We start from the raw sequence: 23,815 nt of genomic DNA on the forward strand, positions 1-23,815 counted from the left end.
TCTTTTGGCATTTTATTTTCAGCATGTATGATTTGCAGTATTGGTCTAATGTATTCTGTCTTGAAATCTGAGCTTTCTAACAAGCAAAAGAACTACCAGTCTTTCTGATAAACTAGTAAAGCTTCAGAAGTACAATTCAGGACATGAAATAAAATTAGTTTAAAAATAAGATTTTATTTTATACAAAGAAAAGGTTTTGTATGTATGCAATAATGGCAGTCACCAGAGGGCATTATTCATCTTACTTTTTTTTTTTAACATATTTCTTTGCAACTGTGTGCTATTAAGTTTGGAAAATGAGGTTTCTCTGTTGCCTCTGCAATGAAATTTATTTTGTGTGTGGTAGTTTTCTAGTGGTAAAACATCCCAAGCTGAAAAAATATAATAATAAATGGTTTTAATTAAAGATCTGGAAGAGATGTTGATTTGCTGAATTCATTTTGTTTAACTTCCCAAGGAGTATTCTGTATGTAATCTAAAAGTAAATTGTGAATGCAAAACTTTTTGGTCATTCATTTATTTCTCCTTCACTGAAAGCACATTGTGAAAAATTCCAACTTTGCTCCTAAAATAAAGGTAGCACCACAACAGCAAAGACTGGTCATTTTGTGTGCATGTATGTATGTATATAAAGAACAAAATGCTATTTACTTCTTGCAAAGAAGTAAAGAGTATGATTCACAAATCATATTTTTGAGTTACGACTGTGTGCTCTGTTGTGACTAAAGAGTCCTATGTAGTACTCTTGAGTGTTACCATAGCATACTAACAAGAAACAAACAAACAAACAACGAAATACAGGCAGGTACACAAAAGTCCCAAACTTCTCTTTGACATCGTTTTCAAATTAGGGTAAGCTGCATAATACAAGTTGCTTTTTCCACCTGTGCAGGCGGTTTTCAGGAATTTGTGGACTTGCTGGTATAAAATACAGTCACTGCAGGCATTGTGTAGGAAACACAGGGAGGTATTTTATTTATACTCATCTCCAATAAGCAGGGAGGGAGGTTCATAAATGTTTACGTATCTTGTATTTTGGTTTAAGGTCAAATCACCTGGTTCGGCTATGAAAGTCCTCGTAGTTTTTGGGACTACATTCGAGTAGCTTGCCGAAAAGTCTCTCACAATTGCATCTGCAGTATTGAGAACATGGAGAATGTCGGTTCTTCTAGAGCTAAGGTAGGGGAGAAAAAAGCCAAATTGACTTACATTAATCTTTCTTCTATGTAAAGGTAGCTGATGCTTCTGTACCCAGGAAAAAGAACACAGATGACTAGACTTGACCCATTGCATTTTTCATCGTTTGAAATAATTGTTTTTGATATCTACCTAGTAAATATTTATTTAAAAGAAAGAAAAAAATCTTTGATCTGAATGTGTTTCCTTTTAAATTTGTGTAATTCAGTAGAATAAATCTCAAATTCTCAATTCATTAAGTATGTTGTATCATAAAATTATCGCCTTCATATATTTTAGCTTATGCCATTTTTTGGAAAATGCATTATGATGCGAGAAATTAAGTTCATGTGGGCATACCTACAAAGTATAGTTTAAAATTGTAGAGATTATTTTTTTTGTTTGTTTTTCTAACCTAGATATCATTACTTTGTATGCACTTTATGCACTAATAAAAAAGGTGGGATCAGCTCTGGAAGTTTTTTCATGTGACTGTGTAGGAAGCCTTAAATGGGTACAAATTTATTTGGTAATAAAGATCCATCATTTTAAAGGATCTGTATATAAATGGCATCACAATTTCTGATTGTAGGTACCATAAAATTGTTAAGGAATTAATATGTTCATATGTTCATTAATATGTAATATGTTCATATGCATATGAACCAAATGTCATAGAATCATAGAATATCCTGAGTTGGAAGGGACCCTTAAGGATCATCAAGTCCAACTCTTGACACCGCACAGGTCTACCCAAAAGTTCAGACCATGTGACTAAGTGCACAGTCCAATCTCTTCTTAAATTCAGTCAGGCTCGGTGCAGTGACCACTTCCCTGGGGAGCCTGTTCCAGTGTGCAACCACTCTCAGTAAATTTTGTCCTCTCAGTAAATTTTAGTAGCTGAGATAGCATAGACCAACATCTTGAATAAATGTTGTTTGTTGTTGGACAGAGATGACGAGTATTTTTTAGTAGATTGAGATGCTTTTCAGTAGCTTGCATTTCTGTCTTTACCAAACAAGGCCAAAGTACAAATAGTATAAAAAGGATGTACAAGTTAATGTGTTGTTTTTTTTCCTAGCTTTACTGGAAGTAGTTGTTTTAACATGTATCCAAACCGTGTTTCCTGGCTCTTTTAAAAATATTTTAGTTCCAGATTTTGATTGTACTCTAGATTGTTCACAAAAACTTTGTGGTGTATATATATATTTTTTTTTTCAGGGGTGTGATTGTGGTTAACACAGTTCAAGTTATAGTTAGTAACAGAACCACAACTTCCATCAATGAAAGATGATGATGCTTATATCAAACAGCCCCATGAATCTAGTACATCTTCAGCTACCCTGATGATCCATACTATCATGGAACAGCTTATTTGCTATGTCTGTTGCTACTCTTTTCTTTTGTATAGACTCAGTTTTAAATTTTATCCATTAAAATAATATCTATGTATTTATATTGCCAATTTGTCTGAAGAATTTTTGAAATGCTAGAGCCTCTATGACAAAAAGCTATTGACTGGCTTTCCTACCTTGAATATTATGTCCTATTCCTAGCACTCAGTTCACTGGAGTTGATTAAATTGATTAAATCAGGCAGTTTATGTTGAGATCCAGAAAATCAGCTAATTTGGAAAACTTATCTCCAGACATTTTCTGCAGTGACTCACATCCTAGAATCTGATGATTACATAGCCTATATTTGAGATTCATTTTAAAAGTTTTTCTGAATTCCAAAATTTAATCCCATAAATAGGGATATTTAAATTCAGTAGATAATAAGATGCAAAGCTGCTTTCTGAAATATTCTTATACATAAATTAAACTTTTATTTTACTCTGTGGAAAACTCCATGCCAAATAATAAACAACAAAAAAGCTAATTTATGCAAGAAGTGTGGAAAGCAGCGTTAAATTTTTAAAGGTGTGCGTGGGAAGAATTTTGGATGTCCATATCTGAAAAGGCTGAAGGCATGTTGACACAGGTACTGGTGGCATGCATCGTTTTTACCTGTCCAGAGGTGTTTCTGCTTCAGTCTGGAAGCTGTTAGTGTTTGCTCATGCCAGCTAGTGCTGCTTTCACTGCAGGTGTGTAGGTTAGTGGTTGGCTAAGCAGCATCCTCAGGGCTCGGCTGTGTGTGTTCTAAATAGCTGCAACATAAAGGCAGTTATCCAGGGAAACATCCTTTTAATTTTAGTGTAATTGACTAAAGCTTTTGCTGTGTTGCTGGTATTTATAAAGTACTATATATTTGCTATTTAGCGTCTGCCTATCTCATTAGAAATTTAATTTGATCTACGTCTATATAAACTGCAAGTAGGATTATAATCTAATATGGGTAGTTTTGGTGGAATGCTTATAGTGATATTCAGCTAGATGTCAATAAGCACCAAATGTATTAAATAGAAAGGTTACTTTAGCTATTTGTAGGTTTATAGGGGCTACAGGAAGCATTCCTGGTGCAAATTAACAAACAGGACTGAGGCAGACATTAGAAATGCATTGTAAACTGTAATCCTGTCCACTAGAGCTGCTAGGTATAAACATAATGCAGCATTCAAATTTATTTTTATAGTTACTGTTCCTTGAATTGAAACTTATGTGAATTAAGTTTTGCTTTTGGATTACAAGTTTTTTAGGCCTCTTGGGTTTGTTTAGTCCATTCTTTTATATTATGTGCACATTCTATAATGATATCTATATTGGGAAAAATATAATTTATGCAAATTAGATGATATAAAAATATGTCACTGAGTTATGAAGTCTCACTTTTTTAATTGATCCCACAAATATTTGAATGAATGCAGTGAATTAGTTCTTACTTAAATCACCTTTAGTTGGGTTACTGCTGCTTTACAGTGGAACTGATAGGATGCTTCTAATACCATGGTCTTCAAAACAAAAAGCTTTCTGCCCTGGTGGTCTGATACCACCTATGCACTTGAAATTTTGAAAAAAAAAATTAAAAAAAAAAAAAATTGAACATTTGAAAAGTATGTAATTTAAGCAAAATCTTTTTTTTTCCCTCCAAATTTTGGTGAACGTTATTTCACAATGTTTGTTTGTAAGAATGCTTTTTTGTTTGTTTGTTTTCATTATTACTCTAATGAAGAACAACAATTTCTGGTTAGTGGTAATTTTGAAAATCACAATAATGTCATCCAAGTAAATCAATTTCATTCATTTTCAGATGCAAAATTAACTATTTCATTTTATAATACCTAAATGTTTGATACCTGTTTTGTTTTTTTTCTTGCAGGGTCGAGCCTGGATCAGAGTAGCACTTATGGAAAAACATTTGTCTGAATATATATCCACAGCTCTGAGAGACTTCAAAACAACCAGGTCTCTAAGACTAATTTTGCAGTATTTTAGCAGTTGTTGCTGAAGTGAGGGACTTGGGTTTGGAAGTGAATACTCTACTTGATTTGTGTAGGAAAGGATGTAACTAGCTGAATAGATTTAATTAGTAAAAGATATCTGGACTTAGCATCAATTGATAAGATTTTAGGGTAAAACTGCATGGGTAAAACTGCAAAAATTGCAAATTCCTTTGTGATTTAAAAAATGTGGAAATTTGTCTGGAATTCTTCAAAGGTCAAAAGAGAAGAAATCTCTAAAGAAGAAACTAATTCTGAAACTGTAGTTCAATAGGGATTGAATCACAAAACTGTAGAATAGTTTGTGTTGTAAGGGACCTTAAAGGTCATCCAATTCCAACCCCCCGTGCCATGGGCAGCGACCCCTCCCATTAAATCAGTCTGCCTAAAGCCCAGTCCAACCTGGCCTTGAATATTTCCAGGGCTGGGGCAACCAGAACTGCTTCCCTGCGCAGTCTGCTCCAACCCTCTCAGTGAAGAAATTTTTCCTAACATCCAACCTAAACCTCTCCTGGCACAACTTAGGGCCAAGTCTTACCACTTGGTGCCTGGGAGAAGAGACAAATCAGCACCTTGTTATAGCCTCCCTTGAGGTAATTGTAGAGCATGATAAGGTCTCCCCTGAGCCTCCTTTTTTTCCAGGCTAAATAACCCTGGCACCCTCAGCTGTTCCTTATAAGACTTGTTCTCCAGACTCTTCACCAGCTTCGTTGCCCTTCTCTGGACACACCCGAGCACCTCAGTGTCCTTCTTGTAGTGAGGGGCCCAAACCTGAACATGGTATTCAAGGTGTGGCCTCATCAGAGCCGAGCACAGAGGGACAATTATGTTCCTTTCAAAATTAAATAATGTTGACAGAAAGCTGTAGAGACAGAGTAAAAATATTTGTTAGACTCAGAAGAACTTTTCTTGGAGAAGAAGGGAGAATTCCAGGAAACTTTTGAAAAATACAGAACAGAACTAGAGATCAAGCTTAGGTTGGATTCTTGATGTAAAATGAAAAATATATAGCAAATTTTTTCTGTACTATTTGATGGTAGAAGCTGTTATGGACAAACATATGTTTTGCAATTGAAAATGTTCTCACAGGTTTGGACTGGTACTAGAGAGTGTATTGATTTATTATATGATGCTTTATTCTGTAACAAGGGTGTCTAATAGATTTGTGATGAAGTCATCTAAATATGAGTAAGTCTTGCCTGTGTTGTAGTACCTTATGTTGAACTCAGTTTTAGACGAACTGAAAGGATTACTTAATAAGATTTTTTTTCTGTAAGGACTTCTGTTCACTTAGAATGTTATTTCTGTTTATAGTACTATTTTCCCACAGATCTCAATATGTTTTGCCAATATTAAGATGACTTTGAAACACAGCTAGGTAAACATCCCATTTTATGAAAGTTTCCAGTCCTGTCATCTTTATTTTATCCAGATTTGCTTGCATTTGCAGTAGACAAGAAGCTGATAACGCAAAGATTTCTGGTAAAGAAAGTTACTCGTGTGGCCTCAAACTGAAGAGTCACTTGGGTTTTTGAGGGGGAGATGAGGAGGAAGAGGAGGGTCACAAACTATATAGTTAAGTAGTACATTCTTTGTGCCTGTTTGCTAGTGCAGTTTATTTGCTAGTGGATAAAAGTGATCTTATTATATTAGGGGTTTCAAATTAATTTATATAAACATATTGATATTGCATATACTTGAATGTTTTTTCAATGGTATAGAATTAGGAAACAATCTTTCTTGCAATCCAAATGTAATAAGTGCAGATTTTGTTTTGAAGTATTATTGAACATATGTCTAATAGAATTAGTAATTACACTTCCAGGTCTTGGTGGTATGAATTTCAGATCCACTAGCAATAATGGACACACTCACGTTCCCATGTGTTGTTTCAGATACCTAATAAGTGGCTGATTTTTCTGGTGATGCTTTGCACAATTTATTTAGCATTTTAAGTTATTTATTGTGCTGTGTGTATATTTAATAACTATATATATATTATACATATTTTGTGTATGTAGAATAAGATGATTCTATCACCCTCTAGCTCTATTTGAATCCTGCTGTTTTGTTTGGCTGTGTGATTTTAGGCCTAGTCCTTTAATGAAGCAGCTCATTATTAATGTAGGATCTTCATTTTACACTTGGTACGGGGTTGGACTAAGCATGGATACACAATTATTTTTCTAACTAATTGGTCAACAGAAAGTGTTACATTAAAGCAGACAGTTTTCTGTTGTGAGATGCCAACTATAGCAGTGAGCAAAGATCTGTGAGTTTTCTAAGGGGGCTTTAAGTTTTGGCTGGATTACTGTTGCTGATTTAAGAAACTGTAAAGCTAACATCTGCATCTTGTTGTTTTAAGCATGCCTTGTCTTTTTTTGTGTGACTGCTTCCCAGGCACCATTTCACAAAATACAGTGAGGACAGTACAGAGTAGTACCTGGAGTGATTTTATAAGTGGCAGTGAAAAGGTTTGTAGTTGCTTGTCCTGGGAACATTGTTTCTAATTCGTGAATTAAGAAATGGCTTGTGAAGTCCATCTAGCACAGTATTCTGTCACAACTAGTTGCCAGTTTAGCCTCTTGTTATGTTTCCTGAAGTCAAGGGTTAGGGAACTGAGTCTGTACGTCATACAGATGACAGTCCTGAAACTGGAGTTATCTTCTCAGAGGAAGTCTCTCAGATTTCTTGCTTCCACTGTAAACATCCGTGTTCTTGGACATCTTGTTTCCGTGCTGCAAATGGATGCCTGTTATGAAACCACAAAAAAGGGAATTCTGGTTGTATGCATTTATAATGAAGTCCCAACATTTTGGAGCTATGCCCCCAAATGTCTTTTCTGGATGTTTGCCATATGACCAACTTGAGCTATTACTGAGCCATTTGGTTGCTTTCATGCGGTTCTTAAGCAGATGGAGCTTTTGGTAGGGCAGTGTTGCTGCCACTATTTGTCAGAAAGATAGGTTGTCATCAATAACCTGGCACCTGTTTGCAATCACGGATTGCCAGAATGTATAGGTGGACAGTGCAACTCAGTTTCAGGTAAGTGACCTCTCATCCTTGCATTTAAGCACTGAACAACACGCAGTTCCCCTCTTTTCAGGTGTAATGTACAGATATTCGCTGACCTTTCTTCCTCTGCTGCTACCAAGAATCTTTTAAAAAGGAAGTCAAATTTGTGTGTTACTCTGCTAAATGGGTCAAATGCCTTTTTTACCCATTTACAAGTTGTTATCACGAAGACATGTGTGGCAGTGGTGGGTCCTATTTACATGTGGAACATTTATGTCTGAAGTAGCTTCTTTGGTAGCTGCGAGGAGAAAATTAAAATAATCAGAACTTTTTATTGTTGTTCTTACCATGAAATAGTTTCTTTGAATGTACACAGTGCAACTTCTTTCAGCAATAAAGATTGTCTTCATTTGCTTTGCCTTTTGTCCATCTACTATTTCTTAGGCCTAATATTACAAATTCTTTTTTTCTTCTGTCTGTATTGTTAGGTACTCTAAGATTACGGTGTTCTATGTTATGCAGTCTATTTGTTTGCTTTATTTGAAATGAAATATGAGTGCCCCTAGGGTTCACATGGGTTGTTTTTATTTAAACTGGATTTCTCAGTTTTCTGTTAACTATGAAAGCCATCATTATTTGAGACAAAGTGGTGCTAATAGAAGTAATTTCTTTTTTCTTGAAGGAGATTTTATGAGGATGGAGCAATTGTTCTTGGTGAGGAAGCAAATATGCTTGCTGGCATGTTGTTGGGACTCAATGCAATTGATTTCAGGTATTGTATTCATGTGCTTTGTGATATCGCGCTCATGGAAAGTACTTATAAATCAATGCATTATAGAAAACATTGTTAGATTCCCTTGATAGTTTGAGAGACCAAACTGAGGAGGAGGGAGAGAGAGAGCTCATGAATGGCTCTTCTGGTTAAGAACTAAATTGTGACATAGCTTATATAGTTGAATGATTACATGGTCTTTCTTTCAGTTATCAAAATCCTGAAAGCAATCAGAAGTGTAATTACAGAAGATAGATCAAATCTACTAAGTGAAGCTTACAGACAACTGAATCTTTTATTTTTAAGATGTACTTAATCTCACCATTTTCCTTACATGATTGTGCACTGGTATTGATAGCATTGTAATTGCATGTAGAAAGGGTGTAGCATATTTTAAAAACTTAACTTGCAAACCCCTGTTTAATTTGTATTGTAATTAACTGCAGTCAAACTGCAAATGTCATCATATTACCTGATTTACCTTTGCAATCTAGCTAAATTTTTGTGTGCTTTGTTATGCAATTAACTCTTTTTTTTTTTTTTTTGGGGGGGGGGGAAGGGGAAGAAGGTGAAAGCACACACTAGATGATAATGATTAAAAAAAAAAAAAGGGGAAGGGAAGAAAAAAATCATAATAATAATATGAGCCTGAAATGTAAGGTATAAAGACCAGAGTGCCTATGAGAAGTTCTAACCTGACTGGTGTAAAGGCTTGTTAACATGTGTGGTTGGGTCCACACAAACACAACAAGAGCCACTAGGAGAAGGTTTGTTTCATAATATAGCATAGGAGAAAGGATAGTTTTGGTTACTTGTCAGTACGATGTTTTTACCCTACAGCAGCACTGATCCTTGTCACAAATCAGTTTAAGAGATAAACTAGCAGAAAGTAATGTATAGTGTCCCTGGGTGCACTGAGTGATTGACTCTGCAGCTGAAGGGCCTGTAGAGATGTATTCCTGCCTGTGTATCCTTATACCAGTATGGGGGTTTGTTGGACCCCTCTGTGAACCAGCTTAATTTGATACAGAGTACAAGCATGCCCAGTAAGACAGGATAGCTTTTTGTTGTTAGCTGGTTCGCTTCGCAATGCATCCTTTTAGTGGCAGAGATGAAGGGACCATAAAGCATGAAGTAGAGAAATAAAAAAGGGATTGAGAAATGTCTTTTCTTTTTGGTGGCAGTGAGGCTTTAGTTCAGCTGTAGTTCAGCTGTCTATGAAACTGAAAGTGGATGCTAAATTGGAAAAACAATAAAAAATAAAAAAAAAAAAAATCAGGCCTTGCTGGCTGAACTACCTCATCATAGAACCAGATAAGTGCCAATACCGCGGTAAGGAGGAGAAGGGGATGTCTGGTTGGGGTTTAAAAGGCCAAAAATAACCACAACAACACAAAGCCAAAACAGGGTGTGTGTATGTGAAAAAAACAGGATAGTTTCTCTTGCCAGCATTTAGTCGTTAGATTGGATTAACTGCATCATCAGACATATGTTGTGGGGGAACAGAAGTGTGCTGCAGAATGATAAGAGAGCTGGCCTTGCGTACAGCAAAATCAAATCTTAGCAGATTTCATTAGTTTAAGTTTACAATATGTAAAATTAAAATGTTTTTATGTTAGCATTATACTTGGAAGGAGTATAACTATACGTGAATAAGAAGTGTAGCAAGACTAGATCTGCAGTATGTAAAGCCTGCCATAAATAATAATGAATCGACGATGCTTGTCTCCCTTGAGCCTCAGCAGTACAGCATATTTGTATGAAAGCCTGGTTGTGTGAGCATGCTCATCCTTCTTTTATCCTCTGATATCTAGTGCGAGCACATTTAGTAGGTATCTGTTAATAGCATTCAGAGTAATGACTAGTTCTCACTGGAGACATATTTGTCAGTGCAGATTGTAGAAGCCAACAAATATTCCGGGGAAAAATAGGAACCTAGACCTACAGGAGCACATTTATAGTGCCATGTGTAATTCATAATATTGTGGTTTAAATGGCTGAGAAGCTATAGCCATTCTTTGCATATTACATTTGAGTTTTTTTGGTTTTTTGTTTTTTTTTTTTGTATTTTTTTTTCAGTTCAGAAAGTCTTATAAATGTTGGCTGGCTTATCTGTGTGGAACTGGGCTGTGAGGCAGTGGCACTGTGAGGCAGTGGCACAGGCTGCCCAGAGAAGCTGTGGATGCTCCATCCATGGACGTGTTCAAGGCCAGGGTGGATGGGGCTTTGAGCAACCTGATCTGGTGTGAGAGGATTGGAACTGGGTGACCTTTAAGGTCTCTTCCAGCCCAAACCATTCTATGATTCTATGTAGTGTGAAAAACACTTTAGGAACAGAGATGGGGAAGACACATGTGAGGACAGAGTCTATTCTTTTTTTCTCTTTTCTTTTATTGGAAAATAAAAACCTTTCCAGATATTCCCAGATACCACATGAGTGACCGCATTATCAAAAATGGCACTTCTCAATTAAGCTAGCAAAAGCTGTCTTGCCAAAATGTGTTTTTTGATGACAAAGAAAGAAGGAGGGTGTAATATGGGCTTTGTGGAAGCATAATTAATTTTCTCACTTCTTTAATAATTAAATATGATTCAAATACAATCTTTTAGTTTTGGTACAAAAAGAATACAGTGCAGATGAGAGCTTTACAGAGCTACAGTAATATAAGAACATTTTGTGAATGTTAATTTCATTAATGTTCATCATCTTACAGCAACCCGACACCAGAAGGTAACTGAAAAGAGGAAGTCTGAACTATTTTTGAGAACTGATTTTTTTGACTTAAAATTAGAAGAGTGGTTACGTAAGCATTCTGCTAGCATTTTAAGTGAGCTTTAATACAGATAACTCCAAACTCATATGTAGCCCTTCTGTTTCTCTTGTTTCAGCTAAATTTCCTTTTTGTCTTATTCCCTCACAGTCCATCTGTATATTCAGAATAACAGCAAATATTTTAAAACTGGGGTCTATGCCACTTACCCTGATCTATTCCCTGATTCTGTGGGATTTCTGTTTGTTGGGTTTTTCATTATCCTATGATACTGAACAGCCTAGCTCAGTTGAGCAGGATTTCACTGTTAAATCCTTAGGCCTTTCATATTACGAAAAAGTGAATAAAAAAAATCAAGTTTCTTGTTGATAAGATGGAACTTTCATTGTCATTTAATTTTCTTGATAATAATCTTACCATTGTTTCTCTGTTTTATTAGTTTTTGTCTGAAGGGGGAGGGATTGGATGGCAACTTTCCAGCTGTCATAGATTACACACCCTATCTAAAGTTCACCCAAAGGTACTTTTTATCTTTAATCTGCCTTCTTTTTTTTAATATCAGTGTCAAAATTTTACATTGTACTGGGCCTCTTAATTCTCATTTCACATTCAAAATAATATCCTTATATAAATATAAACCCGTGATTAACGTATTAATGACAAATTGTATGGTTCAGTTAAAGCAGAATTGCATCACATCAGGAATTCTTTATGTCATGTCAGTAATGGAATTTGCAGAAGAAGGAAGTAGAACCCAAATTACAATGAAAGTTTCTCTTCGTTGCATGGAAGTATAGAGCAAAAGCTTCGATGGACCATGATCTGAGCCAGAAAAGAGCAGGGTCAGTGGCTTGTCCTTAATTGGATTGCTTAGGCTTAAATTGTTGAGCTCTCTGCTTGACCTTGTAAATGAAGTCTAATGTGTAGATTCACATGTGCATCATGCATGATAAAAACAAATCTGCAAAATGCACATCTAAAGTGAATAACTTCTTCTGTTACTTTTTAGAATAAATGATTTGATAAAATATTAACATCCTATTATAACTTTAAAGCAATTCATAGAGTAGCAGAAATCTGACTACTGGAAAAAGATCAAGTAGTAAATGTTGTTGATATAGTGGAAAGCATAGTTATAAAGGAAGATTTCAGATAGGTACTGGGATAAATTAAAATGCTCATCTTTGAGGCAGATGTCTGAGTATTCTGGCATATGTTGATTCTGGATGGAGATATTTTAACGCTGAATCTGCATACTGTCTAGGGACATACTTATGTTCTGTGAAATAACTGGCACGTGGTCTTCACTATAACCACAACTCTCATTTAAATTTATCATTATTTAATATAATGACAACCATTTTTTTATTGTTCTGCATTTTAGAAATAAATACAACTTATGTTCAGATGCTACTGTTTGCCCTAAAATTGTGAAGAAAAGATTAAGTCACCACTTACTTAGGTAGCTTATGGTAGTGCATTGACCCTTTATATTCCAGGAAAGTATCCTACATACAATTGTTTGACTTGGCTAAGACAACAGGATGAGACTTGAATAAGATCACAAGTATGTTTTTTAGGTGGCTTTATAAATCAGAGCTTGAAACGTAAGTTGTATTTGGTGGTTTAGCCTCTACCAACATTACCATTGTTACTGGTTTACAAAGCTTCAAATATCTGTAGGAGCTATGGTGCTTTAATTTCAAGTTGTATTTGCATCTTAACAAATACAGGTTTTCACTTGGCTAATAAATATGATCCTCCAGTTCTGACAGCATCAGCAGTGATGAAGAAGAGCTAAGAACACTGGGCAGTAGTGGCAGTGAAGGCAGTACTCCAGAGAACATTGGTCCTCCTTTCCTCACGGATGAAAACAGTTGGTACAACAAATGCAAAAGGGTAGAACAGAAGTATCGGCTTGCATTGGAACAGAAGGTAAAAGATGAGTTTTGTGTTGGGATGGTAGAGCCAAAGATAGTCACCAACCAACTGGCAAAATACCATTTAAGTAAAGGCAGACAAAATACATGAAGCTAAATAATATTTAATTTAAATTGTCTCCAATATTATGATCCTCAAAATATCTGAAGTAATAATTGCACTAAGTGTCTTTGCTCCCCGATTAGAGGGAAGAGAAATTTGGGAAGGGGGGAACAGAAGAATAATAAATAATTCAGAGGTCAGATTACAGAGTATGATGTAGAAGCTTTATCTCATTTTTCCAATTTCAGAGTTACAGACAGTGTATCTCTGAAGCTGTTAGGTTGCAAACTTGAAGTGAACATAACTGTCCACATTATTTATTGCTGTACACAGACTCCCAATGGAAGGCTTTTATGATGGTAATAATGTTAAACTTTAACGTTTAGCCTAACAGTAAACAAAGTAATCTATCTAGGAATGAAAAGCAAAGCTATCTTCTCAGTAATACTGAGATAGGTTTTGAAAGCATCAGTATAAGTCTTAAACATATAGTTTAAGACTTGCTTCAAGCTGGATAGGGAAAGGAAAGAAAGAAAGTTTGGTTTTGATTGGAATAGTTTATGTGATATATTGAATGTCATCATAGAAAGCAAAGGTAGGCTCTCCCTCTACCCTTCAAAAGACTCTAAGTTGAAGGGAAATTGTAATGTATGTCCAAACTTTTTATTATTTCAGTATAAAGTAAAATGCTTGTCAGTATATTGCAATAGCATATTAAAACTACAGAGATCTGTATTAGCTAATGGCAGAGGCAGACTTCATAGACACTGAAAAATAGTGCACAGAAAAAGAAAAGAGGGGAAAAGTAAAATAGAAATGGAAGAGAAGAGAAATGGTAGACAAATAGTGCTTTAAAATAACTTTATTAATATTTTTAGTATTTTTTTCCTAGTATCAGAATTTGACTTCCAAGAAACCCCCAACACAATAAAACCATATGAAAGGCTGAAGCTGCATAAGGATGCTTAGAGGTGTAATTATTTCCCTCAGTTTAGGGAATTAGAATCAGAACATTCTCTCTCTGCCTTTCTAGTTTCTACTGTAGGGGGTGGGAGGGTGGGGTGGGGAACAGGGGGGACACAGATGGCATCTAGAATGGATCTTCTAGCAATTGCGACTCAGTGCATTAACTGTGGTAAACACTGATCAAAGTCAGAAAATATTCATGGTTAGTGTGCTATCGCCACCCCAACAGTCCATGCGGCTCAGGAGCATAACCAAGACAGCGTTTCATCCATGTTTCCAGACAAAAACATAGGATCAGTTTGAACACATGTACACACAAACACACGAAGGCTGTAGAATATTTTGTTTTAATGAGTGTCATTAGCTTTGGGGAAACATTTAAGGGAACAAAATAGTTGGATGTTTTTTTGATGGGGGTGGGGGAGGAAGGGTACATCCAGCTTGTTCAAAGAATGAAGGATATCCTATCAAAATTGTGACAAACATCTCCAGAAATGGCATCGAAGCATGGTGTCCAAACCCACTAGCCAGCATCACAAAGTAGCTTTCTTTCTTACAAAAAGCACAGATATCTTCTGTGGCTGTAGTAGCAAATGGAGGTTTTGGTTTTTGGTTTTCAAGTCTAAGATCCAGAAGCATTTCTATTCTGTGGAAAGTTGTTCTTATATGCTGATCTAATACTGTGTATTTCAAATTTTTGAGCCATTATTGCTATGTTATTATTCATGGCATTCCCTTAACGAACTACCAGCTAATATAGTCAACTAATGTGGTGGTGAATTCAAGTCACCTTTATGTTACTGCTGTGAAAACTTTGGAGTAAGCAATGCAGTTTCCAAAACAATAGCTACTCTGCCAGCTGTTGGCACTTTCCTAATTGTTTAGGGTGCCTACAGGAGATATGTAACAAGAAAATAAATTTTAATTGAATAGAAAGAAAATTTTTCCATTACCTAATCTTCATTTGGGATCTGCCTGCCAAATTTTTCTTCACTTCAACTATACTACCTCTGTTCTATGGTAACTTGAACAAGTGACCATTAAGTGGTTGCAGTGTTTCTCTCCCATCCTCTTTCAGGGCCCTTCTGGTGGCAGTAAGTTACAGAAATAATCATGTTGCTCACAATGCAGTGAGTACCAATAATTGCTACCAACTTAATCAAAGGCAGAGTTTTCTTTTAAACAAAAGGGCCTTCCTCAGATCTCTGTTAGAAAATTCAGTGTTTATAACAAGAAGACCAAGTTGAGAATAATGTATTTTTAGTGACTGATGTAGTTAATCTGATACATTCTTCTTTTTTCATCCTTCACACAATCATAAATTTCATTTTGGAGTCTTAAGTGTATGTACTACAGTTGTTAATACCACAGTTGAATCACTTTTATTAGGGCTACAATATGATAAGTGATTGGATAAAGGTACCTGTATCCTCTGAATTGTATGAATTGTAGGATAGGATCAGATACTGTTTTAGGAAGGTAAATCCTAACATTGCTTTATTGGATCAACAGTGCTGTGCTGGTTTGGACCAAGGATCTGTCTGTCCTACTATCCTATTTTGGGTACTTGCCCAAAGTAGATGTGGAGGGAAGAATAAAAGCAAAGCAAACATATATATTTTTTTCCTCCAGTATTCTCTTGGCTAACCTGTATCAGCTCAAGAACTTCTTGAAGCTGATATTATATGTCTGTTTAATAACCTATGAGGAGTCCCTGTTCCAAATATTTGTCAAATATCCCCTTGACCTCTTGCAGGTTTTTAGCATCCAAACTTTTTTTTTTTTTGGCAAAGTGCTATGCATATCTGCCATCTGTTGTGTGAAAAGCTACCTCCTTTTCTGTCTTTTGAATTTGGTCCCTGGTAGCTTCATTTCATGGTGCCTAGCTCTTGTATTTTACAAAATTACCAACAGTCAGTTCCTTCCTGCCCTCTCAATGCCACCCTAGAGATTGTCTTTTCCAAGTTGTCTTTTGTCCAGATTAATGAGTCATTGGTTACACATTTGTTAGTTATCTGCAAGTTATCTTTTGCCTATTTTGGCATGGTATAAGCTGCTCCTTTTTGTGTAGTAAACTCAGAAATTCTTTGTGTACTGTTTATACTGGAATTTTGTATACTTTCACTGGTGGGATGATGCATCTTCATGTCATTATAGATAACAGGTATTTACTGTTCATAGTATTTTGTTACGGATACTGATGTTTCTCATGTAAAATCTCTTTCTTAAACGTTTGATGTTTCTGGGAGGCAGAAAATTTGCTTATGTCCTAACATATCATTAAGTACTTTCAAAGCACTACTTAGAGCTCTGGGGAGTAGCTAAAAAGTCACAATAACAGTAATGCTTGATGGGACAGAATTAGGCACTCTAAGACGCTCTCATGATTCCTTGGAACTTGCAGTTAAACCAAAATAACTTCCTATCCCACGCGGTTCTATCCACTCTATATTTATACGTAATGTAAGAATCACAGAGTAGTTGGATGCTGTGGTCAGAAGGCACCTCAGGAGATTGCCTAGCCCAGCCCCACTGCTCTAAGAAAGGTAAATGAGCAGAGTGCTTGGGGTCTTGTTCAGTCAGGCTATGAAGTAGTCTGAGTTTCAATGACAGAAAGTCCCAAGCCTGGCTAGGCAACATATTTCAGTGTTCATTTAAACTTTTTTTTTTTTTTCTGTTTAAATGAAGTTTCATGTTTTTCAGTTTGTCTTCTCTTCATCAGATAGCGCTGAGAAGTCTGATGTTGTCCTCTTTACACCCTCCCATTAAATATTGATACACAGTGGAGGGATTACCTCCCTGAGCAGTCTTGGCTCTTTCTGCCTCCTCTCATACAAGAGGTGCTCCAACACCTTTATCCTCTTCATGGTGATAATTACTATCTTACTAGTGCTTTCCTGGCCAGCAAACATGATACCTGTGTACTTAATATAACAGGACACCTGTTCCAAGTCCTTTTGAAAACTACTTTGTTTCTTCATATTCACACCTGTGAAAGCATATGTTTTCCTGCAAGCTTCAAGGAACGTGCAAAATGTTATGGACTATAGACTAATTGTATCCAGCTGTGGCTAAGAAGGACCAGTAAGTTACTCGTATCTGAAGTTCTCAGACTGTGATTGTAAAGAAAATGAAATAGCTTTGTAGTATTGTAAGCAGGTAAGTTACACTCTTAGTGACAATCCTGCTATCACAGCTGCTGTTAAATACTTGCATTGTGGATTTTTGTAAATGATGAATTAGTTGGAGTATGATTAGTGCTGCCCCATATCTTTTATAGTATCAGCTGGGAAACTGATATAATGCACATGCATGTTCCAGCTATACGTGTCCAATGTTTCTAGAGGTGGTCTTTATCAGTTTTCCTACTGTCCTGTAGAAAAATCTTCACATCAATAACTTTCTTCTCTGTCATTTTAATATGTAATGTCGTACTGCACCTTTCTGTTCTAAGAAAGAGGTTTTCACAGAAACTGTTTTTTTGATAATAATACTGGATCCTTTTCATTAACTATATGGATACATATAGCTACATTCTTCTCTTGTCTTTCTTGCACAGTATCTAACATCTTCGATCTGTTAAGTTGTTGAGGCCTGATCTTTTTCTTGTGCTAGTGATTGCTTTATGTTTCTGAAAACTGAACTAATGTTTCATACGAGTGGCATTCCTCTATTGTAGTTTCATCCGTTTTTCTATTCCAAGTCTGGAATATAGGTAAATACAGGATTTTCTCAGTACCTATTAAGAAACACCTTACTAATCTTAAGTCATTTTAGTAGTCAGTTTAAAAAAGAATAAATAAAATAGAATTGTATACATTTTAAACCAGAAAACCTGAACGTACTTAAAGAAGAGAAAACTTCTGGTTGTTAAGTCTTTCTAATACTTTTATTTCCAGGGTTACCTTGAAGAACTGGTACGGCTCAGAGAAAACCAGCTATCCGAATCTGTCTCACAAAATAAACTGCTGTTACAAAGAATTGAAGATATGGATCTAGCCCATAAAATGGAGAAGGAACAGCTGGAATATATCATTGTGGAACTGCAAGACCAGTTGTAAGTTAGTATGATGGAGAGACATTGTTAAAGCGGTATTACTTTATTTAATTTATTTAAATATACAATATGAAGAACTGGTCCTGCGGAAATGAGTCAAACTCCTTATAGAAATTGGTTTGTTGTAGCTTTTGGTTTTTTTTCCTGACAAATCTTTTATTCAGAAATCCTTCCCCTGAAAATAATGCAGCAGTGTAAGACAGAGTAATTCGAAGTTTTTTTTCTGCAAATCTGAAGTTGTTTAGAGTAAGCTTCCTTAAATTTTTGACATTTTTCTCTAAAATCTTCTTCATATTTTATTACTTTCAGATTTAATATTACTCTTAAAAAAAAACAAAAAAACTTTTTAAAAACGTAGGGAAGCAAGAGAGGACAAAACTATTTATTTTCTTTCTTTGTACAGGTTCTATTTTATCTGTGTGGGTCTTAGACACAGTAGGAGTTCATCCTATAACCCTAAAAATATTCAATTTGATGAAAGTTTTCTACTTACCTTAATCTTTAATTAACGTGAAAGGCTAAAACAACAGGAAAAGGCTTAAATCTTTTAATATCATAATTTACTTTTAATATGGTAAATATTTGAGTGTCTTATGTCCTTAGGTAATTTATCCTCATAGCTCTGTCTGTTATGTAAGATGGTACCATCATTTTTCAGAGGCACTCTGGCATTGTTTAAAGATCCACTTAGATGGACAACTCACTGTGAAGTGATAAATTGCCACAACAGTATACAACTGCAGTAACTATATTTCGTTCTGTTCATGACAAACACAAGATAAATAAGTTTATCTTAGATTTGGGACAATTTTTATGTCTGAGCCCTGAAGTAAAATGGAAGTGAGATGTGCCCTTTGACATAATGCAGAATGAGGAGAATATAAAGACGCTTTAGGATATGCAGGTTCCCTCTGCCTAGGGTCTCACAGAAGGGTCTGTTCTGTGCAGCAAACCATGCTTCTGCCTTGTAAACAAAGTTCCCCCTGACTCCATCTTGTGGGAAGTCATTTTTTGCCAGTGCTTGAAATGGTTCTGTAAAAATCCCCAGGAATACAGCATTTGCATTATATTTATGCCACAATTCCAAAAACAAAGGGGGAAAAAATAAAAAAAAAATTCCCTGAGTAGTACTTTGTTCTTCCTGATTGTATGTACACTTCTGAGAGATACTTGTTCCAGAGATCTTTAATGAACTTACTGATATAGCTAACTAACTTTTTGGCCTGCCTGAGTATTTTGGGATAAGGGTGAAGTAGGGAAAGTGTTAGCAGGAGTGGAAAGTGAGTTCATTTAAATCCTAATATTTGGAAACTTGGAGCATTCAGACCTGCTGTCCATTGAGCTGTATGAAATTTGACTGTCGCAAAGATCTCGAATCTTTGGGGTTTAATTTTATGTGTTGGCTTTCTTAATGTAAAGGCTTAAATTGTGGAAAAGTTCTGTTGTATCTTGACAGTGTGTTCTTGTATAGCTGTTTGTGAGACCCTGCAGTCAGGATCTTGGACTATGCTAGATAACTGGAGAGAGAGGTATGAGCAGGGACTGCCTGATAAACTCTTCTTGAAGTGTGTTAGGAGCCCATAATTCCTAATGTGGGATAGGGAAGGGAAGGAATACTTCTAACAGCTTTTTAATGGTGTACACCGAACGTAATTAGCATCTTTTAATTGTTCTTTTTTACTTGTGGGTGGTTTTTTTTGTTTGTTTGTTTTCCCTGACCAAGGATGAAGTGCTGACCTGGCAGCTGAATGTTCTATCACTAATGTGTCTGTAATGAGGCATGAGTATTGGCCAATTGCTTTTTATGGTCCAGCTGTTTTAGAACAGTGTTCATGGAATTCCATACCGACTGTTTTGCTCTCGTGCCATTTTTAGCATTTTGCATTTGTGAATGTATTCTATAATCTTTCTGGATTTTTTTTTTTACCGGCAGCTAAGAGAAAGTTTGGAATTGTAATTCTGTCTGAGGCATATCACATTAATGTTTGTACAAATACTTTGAGATCCGATTTAGGATCGTTTTCTGTGTAATGGAAACTATTATAAATAAACATTCTATATTTTGTTTTTAATGTTGCTGTTCTCTTCCACTGGCTGTTGTTGCTAAGGTAAAAGGTTCTACTGCTTCAAATTTTGTTTGTTTGTTGATGTTTCCAAAATTGTATTTCAAAGGCATGCAAGTCAAAATATTTTACCTATTTTCTCAATGAATTAATGGATTTGGGCAGAATCTGAGTCTGTTTAGGTCTGCTTCCAAAAATAAAAAGTAGAGGGGAATGGAGGTTTGACTTTCTTGGCAGTACAGATTGTTATTGTTGCTGACTTGGAAATGAGATAACACAGGTCAACAAGACCTTAGGTTATAAACTAGATTACCCACATAGAACCTTTTCCATATTCATATTTAATAAGGCAATTTGATATAAAGCACAGAATGTATACAGAAATGGGAACAACTCGTCATTTTTGTCTTAGAGCTGCTATGAAAAACTTAATGATCTACAGTTTCAGTATTCTTAACTTTGGCTCTCAAGCTTGAGTATCCAAACTACAATAAACAGTTTTTAATCTAGTTAAAAGCTATTTCATGAATCTCACGAATACCCTTTTTTTTTTTTTTTTTTAAATAGTGAGGCTGAAAATTTGTCAAATTAGTTATTCACAGGAGAGAAAAATAATAATTTATCTCAACTTAATTGGATTTCTTAATAATATGTCCAGCCATCTGAGGGTTGGATGTCTCACTTCAGCAAACTGATGGCAAACCAGGTTAGACCATGAAACTGCAATAGACCACCTAATTATCTGTCAGCCATATTTAAACAAATGCACAGCTGATCAAGAAGAACAGTTCTTGCTCTTTTACCACGCTCAGTATCCGCAAATGAAGTGATTGCCTGTTGATTGTCAGTTGTAGTAAGGGCAATGGAGGCGTATTCTGGCTTTCATCTGCTTCCCTGAGAAATGTTTGCTGTCACTGTTGCAGTGAGGGCATTAATATTATGGTTCTGTTACTTCTAAAGGTTTCCAAAACAAAGGACAGATGTGGTTTTGAAGATACTTGCAGTCATGTATAAATAGTAATTGGAGTATTTGGTTTTGGATTCAGTAGAGCTTACAGAAGTTGTACTTGTGACCCAACTTGCATCTTAGTGCCCAAGCTGTTGGGCACTATCATATATATAACTACTAATCTATATTGCTACATCCTACTGTTGGGCCTGGTCCTCTCGCTGTTCATTTTACGGCCCAGTAAACAGTGCACTCTATGTATGTGGTGGCTGGTTACACCAATTTGAAACAACCCAAGTCTGGCTGCACCTGGGGCTCAGTGTCAGAGACCAGTGCTTTTGGCTCTACTAGTCTACAAAAACAGTCTTCCTTACAGGGCGGGGTGGAGAAGTTCTTAAAGGAATTGCTTAAAATTAACAGCTCCCAGGAGGACAGCCAAGAGAAGCCCATGATCCTTGGAGTTTTTAACTGACGAAAATAGTTTGATTTTCACAACGGTCAAAACACAATGGGAAAGAGAGATCAAATCATCAAGGAACTGGATCCTGGGGTATTCAAACTGACAAGGGCAGCCATTTCTCCTTCTTCTAAGATCCTGCAGAGGATCTGTTGGATGCATCTTGGAGGAGTAGCCTCCAAACTTTTTTTGATCATCTCTCCCATCAGTCAGAGGAGTGACTGGGCAAAATATGAAACTGCCTGTAACAGCCTTGCATTATAACTCTTCATCTCGGCTTACCAGGTTTTTCTTTTTCCCCTTGGGTAATTCTTGCTCTTTCTTTTAGCTTACATACTGGCTATACCTAAGTCAAAATTTCTCTGCTGATCTTTTGCAAATTTGAGGTTTTAAGTTGAGATTCTGTACCTGAAATTGATATTTATATGTTAAATATTGATACATGATTACAAGAGGGATTCCATCAATTTCCTGAATAGTGACTCATCTCCTGGATAGTGACTCACTGATGTTATGAAAGCTAATCACTTTACCAGAAAAAAAAATAATTTAAATGCTAAGGAAAAAGGAAAGCATTGTAAACAAAGGTAAAACTCAACGTTAAATGCTTCAAAACATATATCTTTTTCTGCTTTGATTTTGTTGTAATAATGAGAGTGATTTGTGTAATTTTTACCAATAGTGATTTTCTTCTAATGTATTTTTCAGGCTTTTAGGCCAGTATGCCTGGTGTAAGATGGTATGACTCTTTGTCCCCATGGGTGCAAAATACGTACATACATAAATGAAAAAAAAAAATAAATATATATATATATATATAAAAAATTTATCCCATATATTGAAAATATATTTCTTAGCTTTGTCAGTTGCTTTCTTGTTTTATAGCTCTCTGTTTATCTCCTCCTGCTGTTTCTCCCCGCATCACTGTTTTGTTCTGGTGCTTTGTGGAGGGGTACGTGCAGGGAAGGAAACTCAAGGAAACTCCTCTGTGATTGGAGTTCTGTCTTTGGTTATGGCACAAATAAGACTCAAATTAAATTGTAGGGTTGCTCATGTATCACATTGTATTAAGCATGTCTGTATAATTAAGAACTTCTTGTATGATTTAGCAGATCTTGAAGTTAGATTTATTTAATTTGTCTGGCTGTTACTTTGGAAATGCTCAGTTTTTCTGAAGGCCCAGATAATGCTTGTACTGCGTTCTTAAGATTTTAATATACCTGTCTGATAGACTCAGCGATGCAGTTCCTATCTGGATAACATCAATGTCTTTGTAGAGGCTGTAAATGGCAGTTTAGTTGCAACCCTGAGAGACTGCTTGCAACAGTGACACTGAAATTAGAGCAAATGGTCTGTGCGTGTTTCCACTTCTGAGCAGTGCACAGCCTGCTGCTTACGCTTCGCTGTCTTCCAGGTATTGACTGCTGGAGTACACTGTGTTCACATATATTTTTCAGCACTGCATCGAGCTCAGGCTAAGATATCCTCCCAGCCTTTCAGAAAAATACATTAGCTCATTCTCAGCAGCACCTGAGCACAGTCATAGTCGTTCTGAGAGCAGCATGCCAGAGTAAATTCATGCCTGTTGAAGTAAATTCATGACTGGCAAAATGAGCTTCTCTTTGTTTGAAATGCACTGTGTCCTAACAGATCTATTTTGGAGTTAGATTAACTGCAGATTAGAGGAAGATGTATTCTTTGCAGCAGAAATGATTCACTTCCAAAGACTGTTCATGCCCCAGTTAGTCAGAAACTTGCTTATGACAGTAGTATTGGTGCTTTTTTCCATTCGTAAGGTTTGGTTTGAAGCTACTTGAGTGCCTTCAGAGTGCTGCCACAAATACTTGGCCCAGGAGCAGGCAGGGGAAGGGCACACCTGGGGGCACAAGGTTGTAGGCTATACCCTTTCTGTCAAGGACAAAGCAGAGAGAAGCTCATCCAAGGAGGTAGAAACAGAAGAGTCTGAGCAAAAGGTTTGAAATCCTAACCTGCAGTTTGTGTTCCCTCATGAGTAAAACTGTAAATGTGGGTTGCCTGCTTTTGTAATCCTCCCTCAAAAGCTACATCATCTAGAGAAATGGGAAAATTGGGGCATTTCTTTAGCTATCTAACCTTTGTTTTCAGATAGTCCTCTTGTAAAGCTTTTTTTTTTAAAAAAAAAAATATATATATATATATATATATATAAATAAAATATTGGCTCGACTTCATAAGTATAGTAAATCCA

The 23,815-nt window shown here is 36.1% G+C and overlaps 1 protein-coding gene across 1 annotated transcript in view; it reads left to right on the forward strand.

The window, feature by feature from the left end:
• RUNDC3B (RUN domain containing 3B) overlaps positions 1-23,815 on the forward strand; it is a 50,699-nt gene that overhangs the window by 13,353 nt on the left and 13,531 nt on the right. The window contains exons 3-8 of the mRNA XM_068673881.1: positions 1,046-1,179; positions 4,435-4,520; positions 8,253-8,342; positions 11,553-11,633; positions 12,880-13,048; positions 17,962-18,119. Of these exons, the coding sequence (XP_068529982.1) occupies positions 1,046-1,179; positions 4,435-4,520; positions 8,253-8,342; positions 11,553-11,633; positions 12,880-13,048; positions 17,962-18,119 (718 nt within the window). The remainder of the gene's footprint in view (positions 1-1,045; positions 1,180-4,434; positions 4,521-8,252; positions 8,343-11,552; positions 11,634-12,879; positions 13,049-17,961; positions 18,120-23,815) is intronic.

The sequence above is a fragment of the Anas acuta genome, chromosome 2, assembly GCF_963932015.1.
Source record: "Anas acuta chromosome 2, bAnaAcu1.1, whole genome shotgun sequence".
NCBI lineage: Eukaryota > Metazoa > Chordata > Aves > Anseriformes > Anatidae > Anas > Anas acuta.